The 25726-nt window shown below is 43.9% G+C and overlaps 1 protein-coding gene across 2 annotated transcripts in view; it reads right to left on the reverse strand.

Moving 5' to 3' along the window:
* The window catches only part of LOC115173846 (dedicator of cytokinesis protein 2), a 153347-nt gene that overhangs the window by 121621 nt on the left and 6000 nt on the right, over positions 1-25726 (reverse strand). For both annotated transcript variants that reach the window (XM_029732302.1, XM_029732296.1), the window contains exons 4-21: positions 25650-25705; positions 25377-25473; positions 24872-25020; positions 23219-23354; positions 20431-20588; positions 19422-19503; positions 19128-19263; positions 18889-18964; positions 18639-18715; positions 18239-18489; positions 15171-15269; positions 14725-14797; positions 14444-14547; positions 13895-14075; positions 10668-10765; positions 10473-10562; positions 9941-10041; positions 7087-7221 (exon numbers count right to left, since the gene is read on the reverse strand). In XM_029732302.1, coding sequence (XP_029588162.1) covers positions 7087-7221; positions 9941-10041; positions 10473-10562; positions 10668-10765; positions 13895-14075; positions 14444-14547; positions 14725-14797; positions 15171-15269; positions 18239-18489; positions 18639-18715; positions 18889-18964; positions 19128-19263; positions 19422-19503; positions 20431-20588; positions 23219-23354; positions 24872-25020; positions 25377-25473; positions 25650-25705 — 2099 coding nt within the window. The remainder of the gene's footprint in view (positions 1-7086; positions 7222-9940; positions 10042-10472; positions 10563-10667; positions 10766-13894; positions 14076-14443; positions 14548-14724; positions 14798-15170; positions 15270-18238; positions 18490-18638; positions 18716-18888; positions 18965-19127; positions 19264-19421; positions 19504-20430; positions 20589-23218; positions 23355-24871; positions 25021-25376; positions 25474-25649; positions 25706-25726) is intronic.

A 25726-nucleotide genomic window follows, 5' to 3' on the forward strand; every position in this document is an offset into this window, starting at 1 on the left:
CAAAAAAAAATTATTTAACCTTTATTTAACTAGGAAAGTCAGTTAAGAATAAACTCTTATTTACAATGACGGCCTACCCCGGCCAAGCCCAGATGACGCTGGGCCAATTGTACAGCCTGGAATCAAACCAGGGTCTGTAGTAATGCCTCTAGCGCTGAGATGCAGTGCCTTAGACCGCTGTGCCACTCGGGAGACCTATCTGCTCCTGCCCATGCCAACAGCCTGGGAGGACAGGACACCACACCTCAACACACCCTGTTACTCCTCCGAAGTCAAATCTCGTATACCCAACTATTTCTCTGCAGCTGCCACCACAACATCTATTTTCTGTGATTTACTTTCTATTTCTATGGTACAGTTGATAAACATAGCTATGAACATAAAGAAGACAACTTTACTGAAGCATAACTCACTCGTTACCCTATCCCTCTGTACTGGCAAAAATCTATTACTTACTGGGATCACAATCCATGTCTCAATTGTCTCAAGGCTTAAAATGACTTATTTTACCTGTCTCCTCCCCTTCATTTACACTGACTGGAGTGAATTTAACAGGTGACATCAATAAGGGATCATAGCTTTCACCTGTATTCACCTGGTCAGTCTATGTCATGGAAAGAGCAGGTGTTCCTAAAGTTTCTTTACACTCAGTCTATATGGAGGTATACTGAGCAAAAATGTAAAAGCAATGTAAAATGTAAAGCGTTGGTCCCATGTTTCATTAGCTGAAGTAAAAGATCGCAGAAATGTTCCATATGCACAAGAAGCTTGTTCTCTCAAATGTTGTGCACAAATTTGTTCACATCCCTGTTAGTGAGCATTTCTCCTATGCCAAGACAATCCATCCACCTGACAGGTGTGGCATATCAAGAATCTGAATAAACAGCATGATCATTACACAGGTTCACCTTGAGCTGAGGAAAATAAAAGGCAAGATGTGCAGTTTTTTCACACAACACAATGCCACATATGTCTCAAGTTTTGAGAGAGCGTGTAATTGGCATGCTGACTGCAGGAATGTCCACCAGAGCTGTTGCCAGATAATTGAATGTTAATTTCTCTACCATAAGCCGCCACCAACGTTGTATTAGACAATTTGGCAGTGCGTCCAATCAGCCTCACAACCGCAGACCACGTATAACCACGCCAGCCCAGGATGTCCACATCCGGCTTCTTCACCTGTGGGATCGTCTGAGACCAGCCACCCGAACAACTGATGAAACTGTGGGTTTGCACAATCAGAGTTTCTGCACAAACTGTCAGAAACCATCTCAGGGAAGCTCATCTGCGTGTTTGTCGTCATAACCAAGGTCTTAACCTGACTGCAAATGCTCACTTTTGATGGCTACTGGCATGCTGTAGAAGTGTGCTCTTCACAGATTAATCCCATTTTCAACTGTATCGGGCAGATGGCAGACAGATGGTAGCAGTGGGGTTATGGTATGGGCAGGCATAAGCTACGGACAATTTGATGGCAATTTGAATGCACAGAGATACCGTGACGAGATCGTGAGGCCCATTGTGGTGCCATTCATCAGACGCTATCAACTCATGTTCCAGCACAATAATGCACAGCCCAATGTCACAAGGATATGTACACAATTCCTGAAAGCTGAAATGTTCCCAGTTTTTCCATGGCCTGCATACTCAACAGACATGTTACCCATTGAGCACATTTGGGATACTCTGGATCGACGTGTACGACAGTGTGTTCCAGTTCCTACCAATATCCAGTAACTTTGCACAGCCATTGAAGAGTAGGACAACATTCCAAAGGCAACAATCAACAGCCTAATCAACTCTATGCAAAGGAGATGTGTCGCGCTGCATGAGGCAAATGGTGGTCGCACAAGATACTGACTGGTTTTCTGATCCACGCCCCTACCTTTTTTTTATGGTATCTGTGACCAACAGATGCATATCTGTATTCCATATATTAGGCCCTAATTTATTTATTTCAATGGACTGACTTTGTTATACAGTGAATTCAGAAAGTATTCAGACCCCTTGACTTTTTCCACATTACAGCCTTATTCTAAAATGGATTTAAAAAATGATAATCTTCATCAATCTATACATAATAGCCCATAATGACAAAGCAAAAACTGGTTTTAAGACATTTTAGTAAATGTATTAAAAATACAAAATTGAAATATCACATTTACATAAGTATTCAGACCCTTTACTCAGTACTTTGCTGAAGTACTTTTGGCAGTGATTACAGCCTCAAGTCTTCTTGGGTATGACGCTACAAGCTTGCCACACCTTAATTTGGGGAGTTTCTCCCGTTCTTCTCTGCAGATCCTCTCAAGCTTTATCAGGTTGGATGGGGAGCGTCGCTCCACAGCTATTTTCAGGTCTCTCCAGACATGTTCGATCGGGTTCAAGTCCGGGCTCTGGCTGTGCCACTCAAGAACATTCAGTGAATTGTCCCGAAGCCACTCCTGCATTGTCTTGGCTGTGTGCTTAGGGTCGTTGTCCTGTTGGAAGGTGAACTTTCGCCCCCAGTCTGAGGTCCTGAGCGCTCTGGGGCATGTTTTCATCAAGGATCTCTCTGTACTTTCTCTGTTCATCTTTCCCTCGATCCTGACTAGTCTTCGAGTCCCTGCCGCTGAAAAACATCCCCACAGAATGATGCTTCCACCACCATGCTTCACCGTAGGGATGGTGCCAGGTTTCCTCCAGCGTTGACGCTTGGTATTCAGTCCAAAGAGTTCAATCTTGGTCTCATCAGACCAGAGAATCTTGTTTGTCATGGTCTGAGAGTGCTTTAGGTACCTTTTGGCAAACTCGAAGCGGGCTGAGGAGTGGCTTCTGTCTGGCCACTTAAACATAAAGGCCTGATTGGTGGAGTGCTGCAGAGATGGTTGTCCCTCTGGAAGGTTCTCCCATCTCCATAGAGGAACTCTGGAGCTCTGTCAAAGTGAACATTGGGTTCTTGGTCAGGCCCTTCTCCCCCAAATGCTCATTTTGGTCAGATGTTCAGCTCTAGGAAGAGTCTTGGTGCTTCCAAACTTATTCCATATAAGAATGATGGAGGCCACTGTGTTCTTGAGGACCTCCAATGCTGCAGACATTTTTTAGTACCCTTCCCCAGATCAGGACAATTCCTTTGACCTCATGGCTTGGTTTTTTACTCTGACATGCAGTGTCAACTGTGGGACCTTATATATACAGGTGTGTGCCTTTCCAAATAATGTCCAATCAATTGGATTTACCACAGGTGCACTCCAATTAAGTTCTAGAAACATGTCAATGATGATAAATAGAAACAGGATGCACCTGAGCTCAATTTTGAGTCTCATAACAAAAGGTATGAATATAAATAACGGTATTTCTGTTTTTTATTTTTTATAAATTAGCAAAAATGTATAAAAACATGTTTTCAGTTTCTCATTATGAGGCATTGTGTGTAGAAAAAAACGATTTAATCATTTTTTAAAATTCAGACTAAGACCAAAAAATGTGAAATAAGTCAAGGGGTATGAAGACTTTCTGAAGGCACTGTATCTCTCTGTTATGCACAGGAATACTTTATAACAGATTTCCAAAATTAAAATCACTTTGAGACAATTTGCTGCTGTTTTTTTGTTTTTTTTTACTTGGGGGGTCAAATTAAATAACCCGAGGGCCGAATATGGCCCGCGGGCCACCAGATGGTGAACCCTGGATTAGACTGTGACACACAGGGTTATTACCATGGGACTCTGAGAGCATCGGGCGGCGTTGTGATTACTAAAGCATTGTCTTCCATAATCCCCCTGTGTGGCTGAGTGCACACACACAGACACACACACACGCAAACGCAAACGCACAAACAATGGATATACAGTGCCTTGCAAAAGTATTCAGCCCCTTTGCCATTTTCCCTATTTTGTTGCATTGCAACCTGTAATTTAATTAAAACTTCTTAGGGCTAGGCCCCTTTTTATCTCAATTTCCACCTGAAAGATGCGCCCAAAGTACCATTGGAAAGAAAATACTTTGAAGTTTGTAGAAATGTTAAAATAATGCAGGAGAATATAACACAATAGATATGGTAGGAGAAAATTCAAAGAAAAACCAACCAGATTTTCTTTTGTTGAGAGAGACTATCCTATTAGAATGGCACGTAAAAGGTCATATTGACAATTAGCTCCCTGGATGCAAATCCTATGGCTTCCACGGGGTGTCAGCAGTCTATGTTCAAGGTTTCAGGCTTGTAAATTCAAAAACGAATAAGAAATATCAGATTTAGTACAGGGATACAGTCTTGGAAATTCGTGTTTTCGTGCGCCATGAAGACAAGGCGCACCTGCTAAAATCGGTTTCCTATTGAACATAAATATGAATTGAACAGAAATATTATAGTTTGATTACATTTCAGGGTATCCGAGGAGAAAATAGAAACATATTTTGACTTGTTGAAACAAAGTTTAGGGGTAGATTTTCAGATTCCATTCTAGATCAGGGTTGGGTTATAAAAAATATCAGAAACTTTGAACATCCCACGGAGCACCATTAAATCCATTATTAAAAATTGAAAGAATATGGCACCACAACAAACCTGCCAAGAGACGGCTGCCCACCAAAACTCATGGACCAGGCAAGGAGGCCATTAATCAGAGAGACCAAAGATAACCTGCTGCAAAGCTCCACAGCAGAGATTGGAGTATCTGTCCATAGGACCACTTTAAGCCGTACACTCCACAGAGCTGGGCTTTATGGAAGAGTGGACAGAAAAAAGCCATTGCTTAAAGAAAAAAATAAGCAAACATGTTTGGTGTTCGCCGAAAGACATGTGGGATACTCCCCAAACATATGGAAGAAGGTTCTCTGGCCAGATGATACTAAAATGTAGCTTTTTGGCCATCAAGGAAAACGCTTTTTCTGGCACAAACACCTCTCATCACCCCGAGAACAATGAAGCATGGTGGTGGCAGCATCATGCTGTGGGGATGTTTTTCATTGGCAGGGACTGGGAAACTGGTCAGAATTGAAGGAATGATGGATGGTGCTAAATACAGGGAAATTCTTGAGGGAAACATGTTTCAGTCTTCCAGAGATTTGAGACTGGGACAGAGGTTCACCTTCCAGCAGGACAATGACCCTAAGCATACTGCTAAATCAACACTAGTGGTTTAAGGGGAAACATTTAAATGTCTTGGAATGGCCTAGTCAAAGCCCAGACCTCAGTCCAATTGAGAATCTGTGGTATGACTTAAAGATTGCTGTACACCAGCGGAACCCATCCAACTTGAAGGAGCTGGAGCAGTTTTGCCTTGAAGAATGGGCAAAAATCCCAGTGGCTAGATGTGCCAAGCTTATAGAGACATACCCCAAGAGAGTTGCAGCTGTAATTGTTGCAAAAGGTGGCTCTACAACTTATTGACTTTGGGGGGGTGAATAGTTCCGTTTTTTATCTTATTTCTTGTTTGTTTCACAATAAAAAATACCTTGCATCTTCAAAGCTATAGGCATGTTGTGTAAATCAAATGATACAAACCGCCCACAAAATCCATTTTAATCCCAGGTTGTAAGGCAACAAAATAGGAAAAATGCCGAAGAGGGTGAATACTTTCGCAAGCCACTGTAGCTATGACGCACGCACGCATACACACACACACTATAAACAGTATACATTTGAGACTCCACCACAGAAAATCATGACAGACGGATACAGGGTACACACTCTGCAATCCTATGCTAACCCTATCCCAACGACACAACGTACATATACGCAACAGATATCTCTGACCCCAGTGGCATGTTCCTGTCTGGATCTCTGCACCCTTTTATCCCTGCAGGCTCCTGTAGAATAGTGCTAGAGTGGAGTGTAGAGTAGAGTAGGCCTCATAATCCATAGGCCTAAAGCCCTATGGGCCCTATCAGAGAACAGCCTGGGACCAGGAGCTGACCCTAACCCTGCTCACCCTGAATGCTACCGTAACTCTACTGCTACCCATGCAACATTCACCACCATGGGACAACAAAATGAATGCGCCACTCACACCAGATGGACAGGAGATGAGGAGAGATGGAGGGAGGGAGGAAGGGAAGGAGTAGAGGCCAGAGGGAGATGGATATCTAAGAAAGAGGCGGTAAGATTAACAAAGAGGGATAAATAAAGAGGTGTGACTGAGGCCGGTGGAAAGTTATAGAAGGGAGAGAAAGGTAAAAGCAAGGTTTAAAGAAAGAAGGGATAAGGCAGAGAGAGAGAGAGAGAGAGAGAGAGAGAGAATATCTAATACATTCTCTACTTATAGAAATCTGAACTATCTGAACTAGGACTTCAGATTCAAACTGATAAATCATTGATGAGTGTAGGATATGAACAGTACTACAGATTAAGCTACAGGACAGCACTGTATGCGCTTCCCTTGAATACTGAGTATCTGGCTAGGCTACCCATATGGGAAGAGTTAGGTAGACTTGAAATTCAGAAAGTCTCAACTTTCTTTGAAGTAGTTTGGCAGACCTGAGAGGGAAGAACTGGAGCAATGCATCGTTCTAGCATCCCTCCAAGGGAGAGCAGTGATGAATACATATGCATTGCATATGGTTTCTGAAACAATTTGACAGGCCAACACACACCACACACTTCCCGAAACCAGCAACACAGACCAAGCCCTTAGAGCCTGTGTTCTGCTACTAATCTGTCAGGATCAAATGATGTGATGTTATTAATTAATGTTGTTTATGATTATCATATGGAGCAGCCTTCAGAAGAGTTGACGTATCATACGTCTCTGTGCGGCAGCGTCTCTCCTCTATCGCAGCTGCTCGTTCAGCACTGGGTCTATTTTGTCATTAGTGTCCATTGAAAACGCCACTTCATCATCAACGCTCGTGAGCAACATTAGTGCTGCAATCAGCGTCTTTCAGAGCAAGCTGTCTTTGGGAATTAGCTAGGTAATGTACAAGAGCGTAAACAAGAGTGTCCATGTGTGTATGTGTCTTGTGTCTTGTGTGTGTTGTGTGTGTGCGTGTGTGTGTGTGGACTGCGTGCATGCTTTTAAGAGTTAGATTACACTCACACACACACATACACACACACATACACACACACACACACACACACACACACACACACACACGCAGACTCACTGGGAGTAGAGCATGCGTGAGCGGACGATGAACTTGAAGATGTACTCCAGGGCCTTGAGGGTGCGGAGGTAGTTTTCACACTGCTCCCCTCGACTGGACACATCCAGATACCTCTTCAACACCGACATCAACTTCCTGAGAGGGGGGAGGGGGGAGGGGGAGGGGGAGGGGGAGAGAAAAAAAAGAGTAGACAACTCTTAATTTCAAAGTGTTAATTAAAATGTTCATAACACACACACACACCACAGCACACTGGGCCCAGAGGACTAGGCTTATGTCCCATAGTGTTCCCAAAAATGTGCATGGGCTTGTTGGATAACTGGATTAAAAACAATCAAAGCCTCTTAAACAATAACAGTCCTTTTATAACGATCCGGAATTGTTTATATTTTTTCAGAAGGATAAAGGCTAGAAAAGTCCATAAGTGTAAGATAATCTGAGGATGACATTGGGTGGCCTCGTATTTAGACAACAGAGTTTTATATAACGGCATGGCTAGCACTGGTTAAGCTTCTGTTTTGACCCCTTAGGGAGACATATTGAAACAGCTGATGTAAATTATTACGCGGATGGCACCGTTCCCTACTCAAGTAGCAGCAGTTTGACTTTAGCTTTTGAAAAAGCTCAAAACAGCTTTTAACGTCAATGAACAGAATCTGTAAGGCTTGTTCTGAATTCCTCTAAAACAAAATTAATGGTATTTTCCAACGCTAAACACTCTGAAAACCCAGCCAGGTCACCTGTCATAAAGTCAGAATTTGATGTCCATCCATGTTTGAGGACGTCAGGTGATGACTCGGAAACCGACCACTAGGGACAACAGCGAGCAGTGTTACCTTCAAGTAGGTAGTACTGACATGGTTTCCAAACAAACTCTCAGTCTCATGTCTGCCTCTGGTGCCAAAGGTTGCATGTTCGAATCCAGCAATAGAAAGTTGTTTTTGAGATGTTTGTTTTAAGCCTATCCCAAACCTTAACCCTTACAAATTCGGAGTGAATGCCTAAACCTAACCTTAAACACTTGATGTTTGGAACCACTTCGAAATTTGACAATTGAGAAACATGACCGAATGTCTTATTCTGACGTGAGAGCTTGTTGGTAAACCATGTCATTACTACCTTGGAAGGAAATTCCATAGAGCAAGTCAAGACGTACAAATATCTGGGAGTTTGGGTGGGTGAGAAGCTGAGCTTCACTAATCATGTTGAGAACCTGGTAAAGAAGATCAAGTTAAGAATACGTTTATATTACCGGCATAACGCTTGTTTTTCCTCTGAGGCCAGAAAAGAGCTGGTATGGTGTACATTCCTGTCTGTCTTGGACTACAGTGATGTAATTTATATGCAGACCCCAAACACTACCCTGAAGGCACTTGATTCCGTGTGTCATGCAGCTCTTAGGTTTATTACCAACCAAAAGCATCTGACACACCACTGTGATCTCTAAAGTGCTGTTGGCTGGTCTTCGTTGACTCTATGTAGGCTTAAACGTTGGTCTACTAAGATCTATTAGGCCATTTTGGGAAAACTGCAGATTTATCTCTGTTATTCCTTGATAAGGTCTTAAAAATAAGTACAAGTCACGGTCTCACTCTTACTTACATTTAACGGTTCCTAAAATCAGATCATAGAAAAAAGTGTTTTAGCTTCTCCGCTCTGTGGTCTTGGAATTCTCTCCAGACCAGCTGGAAAGACCAGGATCTTGTTTAAAAGTTTGGTTGACTCACATGTTACTGAGGAATGTGATCGTCATTAGGACTTGACGCGGTTGTATATATGCTAGACATTTTTCTATCTATGACGCTTGTATGTTTTTTGTAATTGTATTGTATGTGTGTCTATGTCAAAACATACACTATACATTTGTTTTATGGTGTGTCTCTGTCTGTAAGTTGTTACAGTGCGTCTGATATTTGTCTGAAACATTGTTCCCCCCTGCTGCTGTCTTGGTTGGACCCGGTCTCTCTTGAAACAAACGATTTTATCTTAATGAGACTAACCTGGATAAATAAAGGTTAAATAAAAAGGAGGGAGAATCCTCTGTTTTAACACAGATTGGAGAGCGAGATGGGGGGGGACGAGGGACGAGGATGGGGAGAGAGAGATTGAGAGCATGGAGAGAAAGAGAGAGGAGAGGGAGAGGTGGAGTGGGTGATTTTGAGAGCGACAGGGAGAGACGTCAAGAGAAAACGAGAGAGGGATAAAGTGAGAATGAGAGAGAGGGAGTACATATTGCTTTGGCAATTTGTACATTGTTACGTCGTGCCAATAAAGCAATTGAAATCGAATTGAGTAGCAGAGGCGAAGGTAAACCAGGGGGTTTTGAAGTTAAGACTCAGTGAGCCTAGTATAAGTATTCTGGCCAGCCTTGAGTAAAGTACCACAGTCTAGTAATCCACCTTATCCTGGCTTATCCGTCCATTGACTTCTACTGCAAACCTACAGGCACAGGTCCTATGAGCCGTTCTGGCTACTTACTTAAAGACCTACAGGCGCACAGCATTCACAATGACACACGATTAATGCACAACACCCAGCATCAGCACAGCTTCTTCACCCAGCACCACCATGAGGCCTACCATCATCTGGAACCATTGTGATAATGATGACATACTGTATATGCACTGTCACTCAACAGTGGAAAATCAATGTGTACGTCATCTCCTGTGGAAATATCACTATGACTGTGGCATGATGAGTCATTATCGATAGGGCTTGCTGGTTCACCTCCCCAGTCTGACTATCAATGTGAAAGAGGAGTTCAGCCACTCCTGAGGCTGCCTCTGAGAGACAGTGAGACTGGCAGACAGGCGGAGAGGAAGAGGAGGGGTTGGACACAGGAAGTAGTACTGACTTGTAGGCCAGCGTGGCGCTGAAGTGCTGTTTAATGTAGGCCTCCAACACCGTGTTAAAATGCTGGAACTTCCTGTCTGCTATCAGGCCAATGATGTAGATCTGAGAGAGAGAGAGAGAGAGAGAGAGAGAGAGAGAGAGAGAGAGAGAGAGAGAGAGAGGGGAGAGAGAGAGGAGACAGAGGAGAGAAAGAGAGAGAGAGAGAGAGAGAGAGAGAGGAGACAGAGGAGAGAAAGAGAGAGAGAGAGAGAGAGAGAGAGAGAGAGAGAGAGAGAAAGAGAGGAGAGAGAGAGGAGACAGAGGAGAGAGAGAGAGAGAGAGAGAGAGACACGTTGATAAGGTGAGAGAGATGTGCCTCACTGGCAAAATGACACACAGACAAGCAACAAGCAGGAAGACATGTTTATTCAGAAGGAGAATGACAGAGCCATAAGGACAGAGATTGACAGACTGACAGACAGAGAAAAGAACAGGTACAAGAGTGACAGAGAATACCAGACAAAGACAAGAACACACACACCACACACACTCACCAGGGCATCGAACACTAGGATGTCATAATCGTCAGTCTGGGAGTGTTCCATCATGATGGTGAACAGAGCATCCAGAGTGTCCTGGAGAAACTACACAGGGAGGGGAGAAGAGTCCATAAGATGACACACACACACACACACACACACACACACACACACACACAAACACAAATAACACACTCGAACAACACACACCTTGACAACCTGCTCTCCGTCGATGAGCTTGAGTTTCTCCAGGTTTTCTTTGAGGAGCTCAGGACGAGTCCTCCATTTCAGTAGGCCCAGCAAACCCACTGAGCAGGAGAAAGAAGAAGAAAAACATCCATCAATCCATCCACCTACCTGTCATTGATTCACCATAACCCAGCCAGCACACCCGCAACAATCATTGAATCAATCATTCGTTGTTCTGGGGGCTTGAATCCTAATAACCTAAGCACAGGAACTTCAGTTAGCTGCAGTGGTGTAGTGCTGTTTTGTTTTGGTGCCGGAGCACCCACATTTTTTAACGTCATTTCTCAATCAAGTTTGTACCGACAGAAGTAGCCTATTGTCATTTAAGAATATGCATAAAATGCATCCTTCAAATGCAATGTCTGCCTATGCCCACACATATTGTCTCAATAAATGTTTCCATTTTTAAAACCCTCAAACACTAAATTGGGCATACCTAATTTCAAAATACGCTATCTGTCAATCGTGGATAATATTAGCCTACTTCTCGTTTTAGCGCTGAAACATCTCAACTGCATATGCATGCCAATAATTTGATCTCAGTTCCATGGGAATATGCATTTAGACCTATCCTGTTGCCTAGTCACTTACCCTTACCTACAGTATAGATACATACAGTAGCTACCTTAATTACCTTGTACCCCTGCACATCGACTCGACACTGGTACCCCATGTATATAGCCATGTTATTTTTACTCATTGTGTATTTATTCCTTGAGTTATAATTGTTTTTATAATATTTAGAGTTTTATCTCTGCATTGTTGGGAAGGTCCCGTAAGTAACGTACGCTAACCCCATTCCGTACGAACGTGCGCAACCGCGATATTCAAACGAGGCTGCAAAGAAAACTAATGGGTCTGTAGCAACTGTGTTGACATCAAAATCTGGGGTGTGAACTAAGTTTCTTTTCAAGCGTTGATTGACATGGTAATGGTCCGATAGTATTGGAGAAAAGTAGAAAAAACTGACCCCTCCGACGTTGTACGTTATAGCCTGATGTGTCATGGCGTAACGTACAGCACGCATAAAGCAACTCATTCTGTCTTACAGCCTCTCTCTCCACCAGGTGTAGCACTTCTCTCACCGTTTAAAAACAAGAAAGGGACAGGGACAGTGTAAGGGGGGATACCAAGTCATTTTTTGCGTCATCACTGCAAGCTATCATGACTCTCAAAAGCCACTGTTTACTTCTGAAGATCACTTTAGCACCGCCCTAAAAACCCGATTCAAATTCGACACAAACCTTCAAATAGGTATGTAATGACACATTATATAAACTCTTTATAGTGTTTTATTTACATTTTAGAGGCGATAAGGTGATACGTTGGACAGATCGAGTGAAAAAAATCCGTTTCCCCACACGACAACTCTCCTTCTCACTATCACGCAATAGGTTCCGCTTCCCCACCCGCCATTTTGAAAAAAGACCCGACGGAGCTCATTGCCTTCTTGAATCATGCAAAGATGGGCATCATGAAGGTCTCGTCATTGATTTTGTTGTTAAGGGGAGAAATTGTGCTTTACAACGGTATTGATATTACAGTTGACCTGGAAGTATCGTGTTTTTTGGTCACTAAAATAAAGTCAATCGTATGGACCAGCGCGATGTACAAAAGAGAGTTAGTTCACGTTAAGCATTTCACTGTTAGTCTACATCTGTTTCTTACAAAGCATGGCTGAACATGGGGCTCTGCTACCACCCCCCTTCATACCTCAGCACTAGCAATCTCATTCTCTACTGTGCCTCTGTTTGGTCAAGGTCGTCACGCACACACACACACACACACACACACACACACACACACACACACACACACACACACACACACACACACACACACACACACACACACACACACACACACACACACACACTCACACACACACACACACACACACACACACACACACACACACACACACACACACACACACACACACACACACACACACACACACACACACACACACACACAGAGAGAGTTGATACACAAATAAACACCACCATGGAACACTACGATCCACCCTACTTCCCTGGCTTCCTGTCCTGGCAAACATCCCCCCCCCTCCACTCAAAACTACCCACAAAACGATTGAAAAAGTCTGCAACGCCCCACACCTACCGCTCCGCGAGGACCTCCTCAACCCACCGAAGATAAGCCTCCCCGCAGGAAGGCCAATTAGGAAAGACCCACCCACTGACGACTTCAACAAAAAGGGACACAAGAATGGGAGTCACTCGACCTGGCAAATAAGCACCCCGATCAGTAACCCGTCACAACAGCCCCCTGGTTTCAACCTCCCCAGGAAGGAATGGTCCACCCTCAATAGGTTCAGGACTGGCCACGGCCCATGCCTCGCCAACCTCCACTGATGGGGCATAAAAAGTAAGCCCCCTAAGTGCCTGTGGGGTGGAGCAAACCACCCACCCCATTCTTGAAGTCTTTCCTGTCCATAAACTCAGCGGAAGCAACCGCTTGGCCCAGGTACTTTGCAATCGCTAAGTAAATAATAGATCTCTAGTGTCTTTCAAAGAGAAGAAAGTTAGCGACATTGCTAATATAGCTAGCTGCCAAAGTTGAACTAGCTAGCGATATTAGCGTTTTGGTTAGTTTGGGCTAGTTGTAACATTTCGTGGCATTTATAAGGTATGGTTAACAAAAACAAAGAATTGGCAAATGCTGGTTTGACAATATTTTACAGCTTGTTTGTTAATCAAATGTGTTGTTTTTAATTAAAACTGCTCGCTAGGAGAACATTTCAATGGCCTCCATGTATGAAACTTTTCCCCAGCATGACGCTGTGTGTTTGTGTGTGTGTCCTTGCTTGCCTGTGTTTGTGTTTAAAAAAATGGTATAAGCACTTGCATCTGGACTGGTGATTAATACTGCAGCACAGTGATCATTACAATGATGGACTGTCTTCCTCACCAACAGCTGTTACACAGCACCTGTACGGCAAGACCATGACTGTGTATGGGGGAAGTGTGTGTGTGTGTGTGTGTGTGTGTGTGTGTGTGTGTGTGTGTGTGCGTGCGTGCGCGCGTGCGTGTGTGTGTGGAGGACAAAACTATGACATCCCTCCCACATTGTTCCATCTAGAACATACTCAGTCTGTTCTGAGTCGTTGTCGTCGTCCCCCCCCCCACACACACATACATATTCTGGGTGAGTGGGTGAGAACTCACCGTTCTGGGTGAGTTTGGTGGAGCAGACGAGGGTTGATATGGTGAAGCTGTCTCTGGAGCTGACAGACAGGCCTCCAACACTGCTGCGACTCAGTGTCCCCCCCTTTGGAACGTCACCCTGGTTTCGCGTAGCGGGCTGGGACAGGTACGAGTTCACATCCTCCATCCTCTTACTGTCCCCCTAAGAGAGAGAAGGGGGGGGAGCGAGTAGAGGCCACAGTTTAGTTTGGGAGTGAGTGAATGAACAGTAATTCATTTTCATTCAATTTGGCACTTAATCAATAATTCCAGTTCATTTGGCAGTGAATCTACAATGACTTAGTTTAGCCTATTCAGTCAGTTGTGAATTGATAATCATTCAGTATCCTTGGTGATTTGGCTATGACTCTGACGTGCTTCAATTCTCCAGTTCTGTCAGCTGTGAATCAATAATAATTCAGTTCCCTTGGCTATTTGACTGTGAATCTGTACTGGTTCATTTCTCCATATGAATGTGAGTTGTTTCCGTGGTTCTGTAGTTATGTGAATCAGAGTCGATTCAGTTCTGACCTTGAAGACAACCAGTTCATGAAGTCCATCCTGCAACACTGTTCCATCCGCCTTCATCAGATGAACAAACGCCATGGCAAAGTTCTTCTCACTCTTATCCTTAGCTACAGAAAGAGAGGCGATGGGGGGAAACAGACCGAAGATAATTCATTTAGTAGAGGAATGCAATGACTTTGCCCCCTCGTCACATTGCTTTCACCCCTCCAGTCCAATCAGCTCAGTGGTTAAGGAAGTAAGGATGCAATGGGAGGATATGGGAGGCCAGAGTTGGGTGTACTCACACTCCTGAGAGGAGCGGTGTCTGAACATGAAGCGCAGGTGGCTCCTATGCATCTCCTCCAGAGGGATGGCCACCTACAGGATGTAGGACAACATTACATCTTCTGTTATTGCCCTGTGTTTTGCGCAATCATGTGACATGCCTGGATTTGAACCTTTATTTCAAACTTTTTCCTCAAACCTTCCAGTTTCTTTATATGGCAGATGGTCCAGCACCATCCTCAGACAATTGCTTTCATTTTTGGTGTAATTATCCTTTCTGGATAAGGCTCAAAATACAGGATGAAATCTTGCAATGTCACATGAATGCACAAAACCAGGGCCCTACAATACCACATATTAAACAGACTATGCATAGTAGTATACACAGAGAGCAACAGTTGATCAACATGCACAAGCATACAACAACTAGATAATCAAACACCCACACGCATACACACACACTGACCTTGAATGTCTCCATCCAGCGTGGTTGTTTGACCTGGTAGTAGATGACAGATCTGTACTCATTCAGCGGCCGATCCCCGGCTCCCAGACAGATAGAGTTCTACAGGACAGACAGAAAGAGAGATGACAAAAAGAAAGAGATGACAGGAAGAGAGAGGACAGAAAGAGAGAGACGACAGGAAGAGAGAGACGACAGAAAGAGAGAGACGACAGAAAGAGAGAGACGACAGATAGAGGACAGAAAGAGAGACGACAGAAAGAGAGAGAAGACAGAAAGAGAGAGATGACAGAAAGAGAGAGATGACAGAAAGAGAGAGACGACAGAAAGAGAGAGACGACAGAAAGAGAGACGACAGAGAGAGACGACAGAAAGAGAGAGAAGACAGAAAGAGAGAGATGACAGAAAGAGAGAGATGACAGAAAGAGAGAGATAACAGAAAAAGATAGACGACAGAAAGAGAGAGGCGACAGAAAGAGAGAGATGACAGAAAGAGAGAGACGACAGAAAGAGAGACGACAGAAAGAGAGGCGACAGAAAGAGAGAGATGACAGAAAGAGAGAGATAACAGAAAGAGCGAGACGACAGAAAGAGAGACGACAGAAAGAGAGAGACGACAGAAAGAGGGAGACGACAGAAAGAGAGAGACGACAGAAGGAGAGAGACGACAGAAAGAGAGAGACGACAGAAAGAGAGAGACGACAGAAAGAGAGAGACGACAGAAAGAGAGAGACGACAGAAAGAGAGAGACGACAGAAAGAGAGACGACAGAAAGAGAGACGACAGAAAGAGAGAGATGACAGAAAGAGAGATGACAGAAAGAGAGAGACGACAGAAAGAGAGACGACAGAAAGAGAGAGATGACAGAAAGAGAGAGACGACAGAAAGAGAGAGATGACAGAAAGAGAGAGGCGACAGAAGGAGAGAGACGACAGATAGAGGACAGAAAGAGAGACGACAGAAAGAGAGAGATGACAGAAAGAGAGAGATGACAGAAAGAGAGAGATAACAGAAAGAGAGAGACGACAGAAAGAGAGACGACAGAAAGAGAGACGACAGAAAGAGAGAGGCGACAGAAAGAGAGAGGCGACAGAAAGAGAGAGATGACAGAAAGAGAGAGGCGACAGAAGGAGAGAGACGAAAGATAGAGGACAGAAAGAGAGACGACAGAAAGAGAGAGATGACAGAAAGAGAGAGATGACAGAAAGAGAGAGATGACAGAAAGAGAGAGATAACAGAAAGAGAGAGACGACAGAAAGAGAGACGACAGAAAGAGAGACGACAGAAAGAGAGAGGCGACAGAAAGAGAGAGGCGACAGAAAGAGAGAGATGACAGAAAGAGAGAGATAACAGAAAGAGAGAGACGACAGAAAGAGAGACGACAGAAAGAGAGACGACAGAAAGAGAGAGACGACAGAAAGAGAGAGATGACAGAAAGAGAGAGATGACAGAAAGAGAGAGGCGACAGAAAGAGAGAGATGACAGAAAGAGAGAGGCGACAGAAAGAGAGAGACGACAGAAAGAGAGAGATGACAGAAAGAGAGAGGCGACAGAAAGAGAGAGACGACAGAAAGAGAGAGATAACAGGAAGAGAGAGATGACAGAAAGAGAGAGATAACAGAAAGAGAGAGACGACCGAAAGAGAGAGACGACAGAAAGAGAGAGATGACAGATAGACGACAGAAAGAGAAAGAAGACAGAAAGTGAGAGATGACAGAAAGAGAGAGATAACAGGCAGAGAGAGACGACAGAAAGAGAGAGATGACAGATAGACGACAGAAAGAGAGAGACGACAGAAAGAGAGAGATAACAGGAAGAGAGAGACGACAGAAAGAGAGAGATGACAGATAGACGACAGAAAGAGAGAGATGACAGAAAGAGAGAGACGACAGAAAGAGAGAGACGACAGAAAGAGAGACGACAGAAAGAGAGAGGCGACAGAAAGAGAGAGGCGACAGAAAGAGAGAGATAACAGAAAGAGAGAGACGACAGAAAGAGAGAGACGACAGAAAGAGAGACGACAGAAAGAGAGACGACAGAAAGAGAGAGACGACAGAAAGAGAGACGACAGAAAGAGAGACGACAGAAAGAGAGAGACGACAGAAAGAGAGAGACGACAGAAAGAGAGACGACAGAAAGAGAGAGGCGACAGAAAGAGAGAGATAACAGAAAGAGAGAGACGACAGAAAGAGAGAGACGACAGAAAGAGAGACGACAGAAAGAGAGACGACAGAAAGAGAGAGACGACAGAAAGAGAGACGACAGAAAGAGAGACGACAGAAAGAGAGAGACGACAGAAAGAGAGACGACAGAAAGAGAGACGACAGAAAGAGAGAGACGACAGAAAGAGAGAGATGACAGAAAGAGAGAGATAACAGGAAGAGAGAGACGACAGAAAGAGAGAGATGACAGAAAGAGAGAGATGACAGAAAGAGAGAGACGACAGAAAGAGAGAGACGACAGAAAGAGAGAGATGACAGAAAGAGAGAGATGACAGAAAGAGAGAGATGACAGAAAGAGAGACGACAGAAAGAGAGACGACAGAAAGAGAGAGACGACAGAAAGAGAGAGATGACAGAAAGAGAGAGGCGACAGAAAGAGAGAGATGACAGAAAGAGAGAGATAACAGGAAGAGAGAGACGACAGAAAGAGAGAGATGACAGATAGACGACAGAAAGAGAGAGACGACAGAAAGAGAGACAACAGAAAGAGAGACGACAGAAAGAGAGAGATGACAGAAAGAGAGAGGCGACAGAAAGAGAGAGACGACAGAAAGAGAGAGATGACAGAAAGAAAGGCGACAGAAAGAGAGAGGCGACAGAAAGAGAGAGATGACAATCAATTCAACCAACTCCCATCCACCTAGATACATCCAACCCAACAACCCTAAACAGTAGATGACATATGAAATACAAAGTATGATACAGTGCTGAAACAGTATCCCTTCTTGGCTACTTCCAGGTGACTATGGGTATAATATTGTTAGTGTGAGGAGATGTTCTATTTGTGTGACAGAGTTTTTATATTTGGTGTGACACACACACACACACACCGTGTCCTCCCCAACTCACCGGCACGGCCTTGCCCTCCTCGTCACACACCATCATGATGACCTCCATGTTCTTCTGGGTGGTCTTGTTGTACTTGTCAAAGTCCCCGGTCCACAGAGTCAAGTAGATGTCGTTCCGGATGTCACCCGGCATGATGATCTCTGGGAATCCCAGTTTACGGGCCACCACCGTGCTGCGGTCCACCAGGTGGGGGTACTCCTTACGGATCTGGACGATGTCGCCTACCAGGGCCTTCATCGTCACCCACAGACCTGGAGGAAGGAAGGGGGGCAAGCGTTGATAATAAAGTCGTTGGAATAGTGTGAAGAGTCCATTCGGTAATAGTACTGTAATAACAACAGCCAGTAGAGACATCAGCCATGAAGTGGTCATTTAGGCTACTCTGTGGGGTGTGTACTACCTTGTCCTCCACTGTCTCCTCGCGATACTGTCACCTTGTTCAGCAGGGAGTGGAGGAAGTCATTCTCTGCCACAACCCTGTTAACACACACACACACACACAAACATTTCAACTACATACTCCCCCCCCCCCAAAAAAAAATGAGGGGAAAAAACATTCCAAACTAACAACATTTCAACTACATTACAATCACTAAACTAGGTAGGGATGGAGGGAGAGAGGAGGACAGGGAGAAGGAGGCAGGACTCACGGAACGAACGGGATGAAATACTGCTTCTCCTCGTCACACTCTATCTTTCCTTTGATGATGTCACTGATGTCCATCACTGCAGAGAAGAAGAAAAGAATTGCCTCTTTTACATTTTCTGTGATCCAGCTAAGTAAAAAAAATCTGAATGTACTGTATGTCAAGCCGTGAGCACTGTCAGTGGATCCCAATTCAAAAATCTTGTTAACACTGCCCACTGACCCTATTGCCATAGTACCTACCCGCCACTCCAAAGGGCCTGCGGAGGCCCTGGGTACACTTCTTGGTGCTAGTCTCTTTCAGTTCCATACGACCCACTCTCACTATCTGACAGATCAGGTAGATCTTCTCTCTGTTCAAATCCTTATTCCCCAGGTCCTGGAGGGGCGGAGGGAGGAGAAATCGAAATAACACGGGGGTCCCAAGGCAAAACCAGTTGAGAGCCACTGACCTAAACAATATGATGGTGGCTACCTCAGTAACTTGGGATACGGAATCATTTCGGCATCAAACAGTGCTCCCTGGTGGTGACTTACTGTAAAGACAACCTTCAGGTTGTTCAGCATGTCAACGTCTTTAGGAAAGCCTTTACTGCCCCAGCGGATCAGGTAGTTCTCACTGGAGGAGGGGGGTGGGGTGGGTGGGGGGGGGGGGGGGGGGGTATATGGAAAGGGTTAACAGAACATGTCTTATAAACACGTAATAAACCCTCAATAAGAATACAAATGCATTGAATGCACATGTTAAAACATTTTTTTGGGGGGGGGACATAAACAAAAATAATTGTTAATCCATTGCTTTCAGCTCTTCCAACAAAACGTTTCTCCTAAATATAACTTTTCTTGTCCAGCAGAGGTCGACGGTGACTTCCTATCAATCTGTTCTACGTGCACATTGGGGGAAATGTTGCCGAGCCATCCAAAGCCCACACCTTCCACAAATACCCCTGTCCCAGTTCGACAGACACTGTGGGCATGATGGAGAATGTAACCTCCCAGCGGTAATACTCTGGTCTGGATGAGAAAGGAGGGAGAGGAGTATAGATCGGTCTGTTTGACAGTGATAGACAGCTATCGCCAGTAGCTGTTAGTCAAGCTCTGCTTCTCTATGTTCTGCATTACCCTGTTGATAATGAAATAGTATGTACAGTACATTAGACTGCGACCATATTGAGAACAGGGTGCCAGGGGAATAAGAGGAGGAGAGGAAGAGAAAAGTAGTGAGAATGAGAGAGGCAGGTATCCATCATCATCATCACTGGTGTCAGTCAAACTCTGCCTTTCTCTGTGCAGCATTCTCTGTGCAGCATTCTATGACAAGTGCTACGCTACAGTACAGCACAGCACAGCACATTACAGCACAGTACACCACAGTACAGTGCACCGCAGTACAGGAATAAAAACATATGGAAAGTGGGGTAAGAGGAGAAAGAGAGTGGGAGAGAGAGAGGAGAGAGAAATAAATAGAGGCAGAGGGAGGAAGGGAGACAGAAGCACAAGATAGATGTAAAAAGAGAACTGGATAGAGGGATGTTTAGATAGAGACCTGATGATGGTCTGTTTGTTGGGGTCGTATAGGGACATGAAGAGTTCAGAATCCTCTCCGATCCGACAGACGAAGTTCCGGACGAAGACATAGAGGCTGTGAGTGGGGGAGGACTGGATCCGGGCCGAGATTACCGAGTGGCCCGTCTGAACGTTGGACTACAGAAGAGAGAGAGAGAGAGAGAGAGAGAGAGAGAGAGAGGAGAGAGAGAGAGAGAGAGAGAGAGAGAGAGGGGGGGGGGGGTGAGAGAGAGAGAGAGAGAGAGAGAGAGAGAAAGGGGGTGAGAGAGAGAGAGAGAGAGAGAGAGAGAGAGAGAGAGGGGGGGGTGAGAGAGAGAGAGAGAGAGAGAGAGAGAGAGGGTGAGAGAGAGAGAGAGAGAGAGAGAGAGAGAGAAAGGGGGTGAGAGAGAGAGAGAGGGGGGGGGGTGAGAGAGATACTTAAACGTAAGGGGCTTGTTGACTATGCCTATACTCTTGGATATCAAATATGGTGCCTGACCAATGTCTTCTTTCTATTCTCTTTATCGCTACTTTCTCAACTCTCTCAATCTTACTTCATCCACACTTTTCTCCCAATCTCTGTAACTCCACCTCTTCAACCCTTTCCCCACTTTCCCTTATTCTCTGTCTTTGTTTCTTTCTTACTCTCTGGGCTCTATATTCTGCTATGGCTAAGGAGGCGCACGTGTCAAAGGCACGTTAGCTTGCAATTTCGTCATGTAAAAACGGGTGCACTGGCATTTTCCAGCTCTAACGCCAGGTTTGGCAATTTACCTGTCTAACATCAGCTCCCTTGTGCTGAGGTGGGAGGGGTGGCAATATTTGAGGTGTGTCCTTAAAAACATGCGCAAGCCACCATTTTATGCAGCGCTAATTGGACGTTTTTAGATCCACAGAAAAACAGGACTTAACCGTAACCCAGTTGATAATGGCATGGATTTTGAGAGCGGAAGCGCAGCCTATCCAGCCATGACGCACAGTGCCCATGGAAGAGAGATGTGCATTTTGTGCAGGTGAATATCATATTTACAACCATAAAAAAATGACTGGGTCCCCCCCCCCCCCCCATTTTATTTAATTTGATTAAAAACCAAGCGTAGCCTACCCTTCCCTTAATCAAGGCTGGTTTAGCGGCATCGTATACAGTAGGTGTGTCTTTTTTATCCATGTCCATTAGCCATGTAGCCTATGGTTAATTGGGTTTTAAATGGTCTACTGAGAATGTTTTGAAATATTTTAGAGGTTTTTGCCCTCATACTTTTCCATTATTCACAATTCACATTCACACCAGTATACTTCATTTCGATTGTTCAAGTAGGTTATTCATCCCCATGTTCGATGAGTGCCCCTTGTCCGATTACCGAAGATGCGCGCTCCTATTCAGTCATCCTATAATGCCATCTCAACGGCAGATTTGTTTTGAATCAGCCTTGCACATGGGCAACGATACAATTGATAGGAACCTAGAATTTTGTATAGACGTGTGAATGTCATGCGTAAAGACATTTAGGCCCCACAGTGCCATGCAACGAGAGAAGCTTTTAATGATATCATGTTTCTGACCCGATCGTACTTAGAAATATTGTTGTTGGTTTGAAAAAATACTGACTGTTTTTTGTTTAATTTCATTAAAAACCAAACTTATGAAAAAAATATTCACTGCCCATGTCATGGCTCGAATGCAGTGCAATCTGGAGAAGTGCAAATACGATCCGTTAAATGTTTATAAACATTACATTTGCGAGCAGCATAAAGGTGAGTGGACATTCCCCCTTTCTCTTTACACTGGATCTTTATCTAGCTCCTGTGAAAAGTTTGGTTCTGCGTAAAACTCTCCATAATATAAATTCCATAGTCCATATTCCAAATTGCCTTCTCTGTACTATAAGCCCATGGGGAGCAATTATGGGGCCTGTAACTGTTTTTCAGACATACAGATGTAGGATCTTAATTTGATCACCCTGTTGCAATGCAGGAAATATAAAACGTGTAGTGTATTTGAGGTTTAAAAAGGCTTCTGAAGTTTGTAATTTCGACTTTGAAATTTCCGACTTGATTTCCCCTTACGAAAAATGTTATCAACCCCTACACAAATGTCCATTAATCATAATCCACATAATAATTTACATTTCTAGTTGCTTCAGGATTATTTTCCTGCTGTAGCAAACTGGCTCAAAATGAGATCCTACATCTGTAGCCTATCTAAAACAAGTAGTTGTTTCGTTTTTATTAGAATTTGATTAGAATGATCAGACTTTTTAGGCCTCTTTTTAGGCCAAAAGCTTAGTGAATTTAATCTTCATGCTTATTGACTATGTTTGGCATGTCCAGACTGCAATTTACAGTAGGCCTAGCCTCTATATCAGTGCAAATGCTATAGTCTATGTTTAAGAATGTATTTTCATATTGAAGCAGTGAAATTAGAACAATGCGGACTGCAAATATATTCATCATATTTAGTAAATATGGAGCAGGCTATTTAACGAACTAGGCTATAATAGACTACCATTCAAATTTTGAAGTTGCTGACAATGCAATACATTAAAAAAAGAAAAACCCAACTTGAAGCAACCATATACTTAGCCATGGGGCATGTTCTGATTGCCCAGTGAGGGTCCAAGCCTCAACTCACCAACAACTTGTTTATTCATCAAAACACAGCCCTTTCATGCCACCACCAGCTACTGCGCCCATAATTCCAGTTGTGAAAATAGCTAAAATATTTCTAACAGCCCTCTGAACCTATAGCGCTAAGATTTATTATTGTGATAGGTTTGTTAAAACCTGACCTGTTCCTCTTTGATGCGTTCGTTGATCTTGGTGGTGGCATCTTGGTGGGCTCTGAACAGGCTGATCACACTGGCGTTCTCTGGGTCCAGCATGTTCCCATTCACATCCCGCACCACTAGGTCCAACTCCAAGATCCTGGAGGGGACAGGGAGGAGGAAGGAAGAGGAGGAAGAAGAAGGAGGAGGTGGAGGAGGTAGAAGGAGGAAGAAGGAAGAAGGAGGAGAAGGAGCAGATGGAGGAAGAGAAATGTTTATCTCTCAGACAGATGCAGAGATGGAATTTTCCCAAATGAGAATAATCTATTTTAGTGATAATGTACACTCTTAGAAGTAAAGGTGCCTGGAATAACATTTTGGGTTGCCACACAGGCGGAACCTTTCCAGTTTAGAAAGATTCCTTGAGGAACCCCTCAGAAAAACCTTTCTGTGATGAAAGGGGTTCAGTTATGAACCTTTTCAATAATATATTGTAGAGGTGATAGCCTATCAGATTGGAGGCATGGTTTATTGGAAGTATGGCTTTTCTGATATTTCTTTTTGGTCACCTGTGAATGTAATTCCTCTTCAAGTTTGTACACTGCAAATTAAAATGTTCCTTGAATACTTATGCACATTACATATAATATGAATAATATTAACGATGCTGATTACATACAGTAATAAAGTGGTAACTATTTCAACTTTGAGATTTGCACAGGCTCTTGAGGAACTCATACACCTCTATTGCATAATCTGCCTACTGCCATAATCAGTTTAATATCGAGTTATTAGTGTGCATGTAAACATAGTCAATGAGGGTAACAGTCATGTAAACGCCATACTGTGCTTCTCTTAATCGTCATTAAGGTCAAAATCAAAGTAATCATATGCCGATTAAAAGCACTGGTTTTCGGAGCAGTCTTTCAAGTGATTAACACGTAGACATCTTAAGCAGCGTTCCAGCTGTGTATCTGATCATGTGCTAGCACCAGCCGAGAGCCTCCCTCTTTAGTGAGAGTGAAGTATGTTCGGAAACAACTGAATGTACGCTTCTTAAAAGTAGTTTACAAATACAAACTTCATATGTCCCAACTCAGAATCAAATATACTTTGCAAAAATAACATGTTCGCTGTGATAGAGCGTTTATTTTGATTGGCAATTTTCTGCATTTATCAGAGTGCCAATCGGGTAGCCTGATTCCAGATGTGTCCACGTAAACAGAATTATTAGGGAACTCGTTCTCCTTGCAAAGCATGTCAATTATTTAATCAAACTATTATTTTAATCTATCAACAATAGTTGCATTACTGTGTGCATGTAACCGCCCTCACTGAAGCTACAAAACTGTCAGTGTTCAACCTTAACATGTGATGACAATACAACAGAACAGATGAACAGGAATTACATTTCCTCTAACGGGTGGCCCAAAAAAAAAATATATCTTAAAGCCATGCCCCTACCAAGCCATGCCTCCACTCCAGAGGAACCCATTGCTACAATGGACCATTAAATGTTCTTCCAAGAACCCCCTCAACTAACCAAAGGTGAAAATATTATCCGCTGAATAGTAATGGTTCCTTGAGGAACTCCAGGGGTTCCTTGAGGAACTCCAGGGTTTCTCGAGTCACCACTCATTCTAAGAGTGTAGTTCTGTTAGAGTCTACGGGCCATACTTGTTTCCATAGTCAATTTTGGAGGTGACTTTCTGTTTGAGCTCCTTGAACTCATCGCTAGGCAACGTGCCAGACAGGAGCTGGGAACGCCATTCCATCAGATCCCACATCAGCCGTTGGACCTGCACCACACGCCTCTTCTTATTGGCCTACACACAGAGACAAATGGTTACACACACACCATGCACACACAGATGCACACACACACACACGTACAGATGTGGGATCTTGATTTGATCACTCTTTTGTTACTGCGAATTTTCCTGCACAACAGGAAATGCAAATGAGTAGTGTATTCAAGGTTTAAAACAGCTTCTAAAGTTTGTAATTTCCACTTCAAAATGTCAGACTATGTCAAACTAATGTCAGAATAATTGTAATTTCTTGTTGCTGCAGGATTATTTTCCTGCTGGAGAAAACTGGCACAAATTAAGATCCTTCATCTGTGCACGCACGCACACACACACATACCACACATATACACAAAGAGTGTTGGGGTGTTTACCACATAGAGTTGTTTCCAGATGCTTCCCCACTCCCTCAGAGTGGTGGTCACCTCCTTCACTAGGGGCATCTCTGCTGACAACACCACCTCCTGGTCCCTGTGGAATTAACACCACATATTACTGACACACGCACGCACACACACACACACACACACACACACACACACACACACACACACACACACACACACACACACACACACACACACACACACACACACACACACACACACACACACACACACACACACACACAGACACACACCACTCACCCTTGTTTTTCAATGATGACCTTCCTCAGCTGCACTATGCTGGCCGGGAATGCTCCCTGTGAAGATATGGGGGGCGA

This window comes from Salmo trutta, chromosome 3, assembly GCF_901001165.1.
Source record: "Salmo trutta chromosome 3, fSalTru1.1, whole genome shotgun sequence".
NCBI classification, from domain to species: domain Eukaryota; kingdom Metazoa; phylum Chordata; class Actinopteri; order Salmoniformes; family Salmonidae; genus Salmo; species Salmo trutta.